Below are 7,251 nucleotides of genomic sequence, written 5' to 3'. Positions count from 1 at the left end.
CAAGATATATAATATCACCAATCAACAGAGTTTGTAGAAAAGCACTTTAGTTTGGTGAAGTTTGAGCACCATTTTTGAAGCTAATGCTTGCATAAATGTTTAAGACACAATGTAAGAAGTTGTACATAAGTTACAAAAGTCAGATAGCCTCATACACTACTTGAGTCCTTTGATAATTCAAAGAACCAAAAATTACTGGTCAAATTGTTGCCATTGCTGCACTTTTAAAGGAAACATGACAAGACTATATGCCTGGTGCTGACAGTCAGCCATCTGGGACACGTGTTGTGGGATGTGTATTGCAAAGGACGATGGGATAGTATCATTTCCCCCCCTGCCACAGGCCTCTACACTATAAATGTAAATCCTAAAAGATTTGCATAGATTTGACTTTAACTGTAGGTGTATATCAGCCTGTTTCTCTTGTTTTTAAAATGAGGCATTATAACAGAAATGTCCTTTTATTACTTATTATTAATAAGAGTTTTCCCATGTATTTTGTCTGTAATTGTAGCTCCATGCAGTGAGACTGTTGTATCGGTGGAGAGACACAGTGGCCAGACAAGAAGATGAAAGTACAGGGTAAGTGTTTAAAGGAAATGTTACAAAACTGGCCCTAACATTCTTTAGTCTCTGGACTATGCATCATATTTTTCAGTATGAATATCAATGATACCTTTGCAGTGACACAAAGCACAAAATTATATGTTTACTGACAGAGCTAAGAAGGAGAAATTCTATCTAAAGCAGAAGTTATTGGAAAGTGAATTTGATAGGGTTTGCAATCTTCAGACTTGTGTCCTTACATGTATTTCTTTTTCCTTCCTTTCTGGATTTGAAATAATAGCTAAGTGAAAATCTGTACTGTAATTGTGAATGTATAGTCTGAAACTTAAATCTATCTTGTCTCTTTACTTAGGTACATTCTGCCCAACCACATGTTGTTAGTGTTAGCGGAGGCATTACCCAAGCAGACACAGGGTGTGTTTGCCTGCTGTAACCCTGTCCCCCCGCTGGTCAGACAACACATCGAGGATGTTCACAGACTCCTCGTACAAGCCAGGGATGTGCCAATAGTCAAGGTATTACATAGATCCTATATCAGGGCTCAAAATTCATTTTTGAGAATATGTTCACTGGTGCACCCAACCTAAAAAAAAAAGGTGTACAAATTTTTTGGGGGGTGCACCATATAAAACAAAATCTCTCTCTATATATATAGCAGTTACGGATCTTACTGCTTACTGCTCCTCTTCTAGGCTTGAATCTGAAATGGGAGCTAACTTCAAAATCTTAAAACAAGTACTACACCAAAGATTTTATTATTTTTCTGACACATAGATGCCAAAAAAATCTTGTATACTATTATACATTTAATACGTACAAAAATACCTCCAAAAATATTTGGGTGCACCAGTGCACCCACAGAAAAAAATTGGGTGCACAGCTCCAATTTTGGGTGCACTAAGGTGCACATGCACCCAGTATTTCAAGCCCTGTATATGCTACCCTAACATCACATCCACAGACCATCCAGCACCAACAAGATTTTATAAAAAAATTCTTACTGCAGTACTAGGTCAATCACCAGGGGCCCAAAGTCAACTAACACAATTCTCTTTACCCCACCTACCTACCTGCCAAATATCACCGCATTCCGTTTGACAGATCTTGTGATATACACCAACAAAACATCATCCAGACTGAAAACAGTACACAACATTTTCATGGAGTGTAAATACAAATGTCAGTATAAAGAGTCTTGCGAAGTAAAACATTTAGAAAACAGTTTTAATGTTTGCTGCCTTTTAATTTATCCACCAAATTAGCTGTAGGGTGAAAGAATTAATTCAAGTTTCAACTTTGGAAGTGTTCTCCTTTCTTAACTTTTTAAGTTTTTTTTTCTTAAAATCTGTCTTTTGTCCTTCCTAGACTGAAAGCACTGCTGTGAAAAGACAGGACAAGACAGTCCAGGATGAGCGCATAGCTGACCTGTACTGTCCACATGACCTGTCTAAACTTACAGCACATCCTGATGTCCAGATTCTACCAACTCCAGGTAAGACACAAGGGCTATAAAATTATTGTAGGCTGTTGTCATGTGTCAGATTGAACAAACAGACCTTATAGAAAACAGGCCTTATGAGTACAAAGATGGGTTTGGTGTTAGACAATGCTCAAGTCAGGGAATAGTCAAAATGCATTTGTATCTTAACTTTACTTGCAGTTCCCCGGTAACGTGTTTAAAAAACTTATCTTTCCATGGCTATATTACGTGAGCGATACTTAAAATGAAATGCCATTTATACTCTGTGGTATTTTTCTTGTCTTGTTCCTTTTTCTGTTTTATTGATGTAGCAATTGTGTTAGTGAACATGGAACATCAGTTGTCAGATGTAGATTTAAAGGGCCAGTGTTTAAGCCCATATTTCCATATTTGGATCAACGGGAAGAGATTACATAGTTACAGTACAAATGTATGTGTGTTGAAATTTGAGTTGTTTTCTTGTATCATATTTAGTGACAGTTGCAGTAAAGAAGACTCCCTCCATGTTTGGTGAGGGTGGAGGAAGGGAAAAGGACCTGTCACAACCTCCTCTACCCTGCATCAAGCCACATCCTGACATCACATTGTTTGATACAGTAGCAAAAACACAGGTAAATGTTTCATTCAAGCCCAAAATCAAAGTTTTGCTTTAAAATTTATGTTACTCCATTGATAATCAACTTATTTAGACATGTTTTATTAGGCGGGGACGTGTGATCTTTCAGATTATGTAAAAACATGCATGTCTTTGTTTTTTCAGAAAGGGACTGCCAGTTCTGATGGAAAACTTTCTGCAAATCAGGAAAAGGTTGCAAGAATAATGGCCTCCTTCACAAGCCCGTTTGAAAAGGTACTGAATAATTTTTTTGCATTCATGTAAAGAAATAATGTGAATACACAATGGTCATACTACTAGTAGTTATTTTTAGTAATGACAAAGTATCATAATAGTGCCTAATTTACACTCACTCACTTTCCGGTTTGTCGTCTGTTGTTCCTCGACTTACGAAGGATAGACTTGCTTGCACAGCAGTACTGTGGCCTGATGGCAGGCCACCATGTATTTCATGTAGCCATCCTACGATGTATTTCTGAATCAGTTCTTTTTACTTTCTCCCAGAAACTGCCCTTCAAACTGGTGCAGCCAGGGTTCCATGAGTTCACACCAACTACCAAGGCCAAGGTGAAGTCAAAGATAAACACAGCCACAAGCAAACAGACCAAGTCTTCTCTGGGCCAGAGTAAAGATGCTGAGACAGAGGTCACACAAGGTACGTTTATCTTCTAGAAGTTTCATGACCAGGTATTTGGTGATATAAACTTAAGGGTTCTCTTAACAAATTTGGCCAATATTTTGTGATGCCATTCATACATGGGAAGATTTGTATCAAAGTGTATACTGGTAAGTTCTGCTATGCCTCTGTTAGATTTTGTATTATTTTGTTGTAGAGGAAATATTTCAGAACCCTTATCAATGGGACAAAGAACAAAATTGTCAATTCTGTCAATTCAATTTTATTGCAGAAGTGTTTACAATGTTTGTATTGATGTACAGGTACAGATAACTCAGTGGGTTTAAAGAGATCAGCCACACAAGTTGAAGAAGAGGCACCAGTACCACTGAGTGAAATGGTAGGTTATAGCCTGATTTTGTTGAAAAATGTGTGACATTTTTTTTCTTTTTACTTGAACTTGTTTAAAATCATTGACTATTTCGTATTCAGACTGTTGTAGAAAATGTTCCATGATTTTCTCATTTCAGTTAGCTCTACATTTCAGTCTTTCGCTAATTAGCACATTCATGCTGTACTGTTTTATTCAGGGCGCAGGTCCAAAGAAGAAGAAGAAAAAGAAGAAAGGAAAAACATCTGATACCAGTGATGTACAAACACAGGAGGAATGTACTCCTAGCGTAACTGTTGTTCCAGAAGATAGTCAAGCAGACAACAGTGCCCCCACGGAACAAGACACGGCCAGCAAGCCCAAAAAGAAAAGAAAAGCTCAGGACATTTCAGAATTGGACAAAGACTTCCAGCCATTTGACTACAGCAAGACAGACATGTCTGTTTTTAACCTTACTGGTAAGTTGGAGTGAATATCCTGATCTTGTTTACCTGAACACATTTTGTTCAAATGTTGTACAAATTTACTGGGCATAATCATTTCAATGATTATTATTTTCCAGAGGGAAAGAAGAAAAAGAAGATTAATAAGAAACAGAAGGTAAGAAGACTTCAATTATATTTTTTTAATTAACTGGATTTAATGTGATGTAATACTGTTTGTGTACATTTGTTTGGTGTATGAATACAAATGCAATACAATATGCATGTTTTATATGAAGAAATATACAATTGTTACATGTTTCTTATGAGATGACAATACATTGTATTACTAACACTTATTCCTTGTTTGTATACAGAACAAGAAAGGCAAGGCAGGGGGAAACTGACTATGAAAGCAATACATACCGGTAGTACAGATGGACCAATGTACATGTTGCAGCTGACATATTGACTATTAATCAGCTTTTTGTCTAATAAAGATTGATGATAACACTGATATACATTGTACCGGTAGTACATGTACTAGAGAAGAGCACAGTAATGCTGTTGTTTTTAGTCAAATCCTTGTATTTTTTGTTTCATGATTTTACTACAATTTCAGTGCACCTTACTCCTATTTTGAGATTGCAACTGTATGTTAACATCGAAAAAAACATATCTTAGTATAACGTTACATCATATAAAAAAATCTAGAGATAAGTTTGAACTACATGTATTCATATTCATTCATATTCATTAACTAATCCTGATTGGTAAATTTGAAACCACATGATTATATACTAGTACTTGTAACGAACATGGAAAACATAACATTCTTGACAACACTTGATGTCCTACTTAGATAAAGTTAAATCAACTTTTCTGTCATTTCTCAGTTGTTGTCTCTGGGAACAAACTTAAATAGAGCTATTCAACTGGCATGACATGTTTAGGCCATAGGTCAGTTTAACTAATTCCTTAGTTCGTTGTCTCACAAATTTTGGCCCAGCAGAATCTTGTGTCTGTTCTTTTCAAACACACTGTACATGTCACTCAAGTTGTGGTCTCCATTCAGTACCTGGAGGGAACAACACACGAAATTTTACTATTCATATTAAAGCTACATGTACTTCTAAGTTCACTATACCTTTTTAACTTTCTCCTTGCTGGCTATGTTGGTAACCAATAGAGAATTGGTAGCCACATGCCTACTCCAGTGTCTCATCTATGCCTTAGTCTAATTATTCGACTGTTGGGGTACCACACACGGTCTGACAATCACTTTTCTTCAACAGCTAAGTATGCTTAGGCCATGTTGATTTGATTATATGGATGACATCCTCCGGGAGCCCCAAAACTGATGCGCGCGTGCGAATAAAAAAAAAGTTTTGCAACAAAAAAAAAAGTTCTTTTCATTATGAAATCTAAGACTGGTCATGAGGGTTGAGCAAATGGCACAGAATATGGTTTGGCGAATAATCTAGTCTTCAAGTTCATTTCTTTACATTTTCGTCTTTTTTCGTTTGATTTTGGCATTCTACGACATTGGTATAGTTTTTATTAATTTTTTTGGTAACTTATGGTATATTTTTGTTCATTTTGCAACTGTTTTGTACGATTTACAGTATGGTTGAAAACTTTTTTTTTTGGAAACGGCCGAAAATTCATGCGCGCGCGGATGTCATCCATATAATCAAATCAACATGGCCTTATGGTTAATACACATTATAATATTAATCGTGAGGTGACTTACCAGGACAGGTGCAGGAGTTGGGAACTTCTTGTGGGTTAACCAGTCTTCATGTGCACTGTGGAGGGCCTGTAAGTAATCCTGGAGGAACACAGCAGAACATGGGGATTCCTTAATTGATGATACAATCCTCGAATTAAGAAAACACTAAAGGCTATCGGTATTTGTACCTTTTCCATGCTAATTCAGGTGGTAACCAGTAGAAGTCTGGTAATTTAAGTATCCTATAGCAGGATGAGGGTTAAGGTAAGAAAAACTTCTGTTGAACAACTAGTAGAACAGAAGTGGAGTTTAAAATTTTGAAAGTTTTCATTGAATGACTGAAACTGTGAAAGGTACTTTCCTGCACTACCCAGCCCCATTTGGACAATTTGAAAGTAGATTTTGTTGGGGCATAGCTCTTTCAAAGTGTGGTGAACTGAAATTCCAGTCCTTACCAGTGGAATGGCCTTCTCCTCTTCTCGACATCTCTGTTTAATTCTCTGGTGGCAGACTTCTGGGGATGTCTTTAAGTATACTATGGGATACAAAGAATAGGACTAAATAAAAACGACAATAGAATTCATGGCAAAATGGTCCCTATACTGCTTTGTAAAGAATCAAATATAGTGATTTCTGAGTGGATTTCTTTAATACATACACCGGGGGGTATTCAAATTTTACCAGCCTACACATTTGATTATGGATATGAGTATCATTACGAACAATGTACATTGTTTATACGCTAATATTTATGATATATGAATATCTACATTTGTAGATTTTGAATTACCGATCAAGTCAATCTGGACCTTCTGATTGGCCAAAATCCAGTCAAACCACTCTGTCAGGACCACATACTCCGCATCAGTCATGTTTCCACTGGGGAGACAAAAACATAAGCTTAGATTAAAATTACACGCAGCTACTATTTGTGTGATGACATCAAATTTTAAAGCTTAAACAGTATGAGTTACAACTCAAGCTAAGTAAATACAGCTTACTTGAATAGTTGAAAATTGTTAAGTCTCAATACAACCTTTGCTGCAATTTCTGTAACACAACAATATATCACTACTAGTAAGTGGTATCATAACAGTTCACTTCTGTGGTATCATGCCACAGTTCATTTGAGTCATAAGGCCACACCAATTTAATTTGTTGGTTCTCGGATTTTTTCAGAAAAAATATGAAGCGACATGGCGAAAAAAATAAAAATAAAAACAGGTCTAGGCATCCTATTATACGCTTAATTTCTACAAAATGAGCCATGAAGTCAACACAAAAGGCTGGGTTAAAATTTAAACATTGAATTTTGAACTTTTAATCAAACCACTGCAATGATAGATGGGAAAACTGTAACAACTAGGATGAAAAGGACTTTCCTCAACTGTTGGGGGGCAAAACATGAGCATTTTTCAGTTGATTCA

The 7,251-nt window shown here is 36.4% G+C and overlaps 2 protein-coding genes across 2 annotated transcripts in view; one reads left to right on the top strand and one right to left on the bottom strand.

The window, feature by feature from the left end:
- Nucleotides 1-4,499, top strand: part of LOC109479691 (exosome component 10-like) — an 11,802-nt gene extending 7,303 nt beyond the window's left edge. The window contains exons 12-21 of the mRNA XM_019781681.1: nt 515-582; nt 920-1,082; nt 1,933-2,059; nt 2,522-2,658; nt 2,808-2,897; nt 3,168-3,318; nt 3,603-3,679; nt 3,870-4,128; nt 4,233-4,270; nt 4,470-4,499. Coding sequence (XP_019637240.1) covers nt 515-582; nt 920-1,082; nt 1,933-2,059; nt 2,522-2,658; nt 2,808-2,897; nt 3,168-3,318; nt 3,603-3,679; nt 3,870-4,128; nt 4,233-4,270; nt 4,470-4,499 — 1,140 coding nt within the window. The remainder of the gene's footprint in view (nt 1-514; nt 583-919; nt 1,083-1,932; nt 2,060-2,521; nt 2,659-2,807; nt 2,898-3,167; nt 3,319-3,602; nt 3,680-3,869; nt 4,129-4,232; nt 4,271-4,469) is intronic.
- Nucleotides 4,500-5,073: 574 nt separating this feature from the next.
- Nucleotides 5,074-7,251, bottom strand: part of LOC109480074 (thymidine kinase 2, mitochondrial-like) — a 5,109-nt gene continuing 2,931 nt past the window's right edge. The window contains exons 7-10 of the mRNA XM_019782223.1: nt 6,615-6,703; nt 6,280-6,359; nt 5,846-5,923; nt 5,074-5,170 (exon numbers count right to left, since the gene is read on the bottom strand). Coding sequence (XP_019637782.1) covers nt 5,084-5,170; nt 5,846-5,923; nt 6,280-6,359; nt 6,615-6,703 — 334 coding nt within the window. The 3' untranslated portion in view covers nt 5,074-5,083. The remainder of the gene's footprint in view (nt 5,171-5,845; nt 5,924-6,279; nt 6,360-6,614; nt 6,704-7,251) is intronic.

The sequence above is a fragment of the Branchiostoma belcheri genome, unplaced genomic scaffold (genome assembly GCF_001625305.1).
Source record: "Branchiostoma belcheri isolate BF01 breed outbred unplaced genomic scaffold, Haploidv18h27 scaffold5, whole genome shotgun sequence".
Classification (NCBI taxonomy): Eukaryota; Metazoa; Chordata; class Leptocardii; order Amphioxiformes; family Branchiostomatidae; genus Branchiostoma; species Branchiostoma belcheri.
Note: the sequence above shows the minus strand (reverse complement) of the source record. Positions and strands in the feature narration are given on the sequence as shown.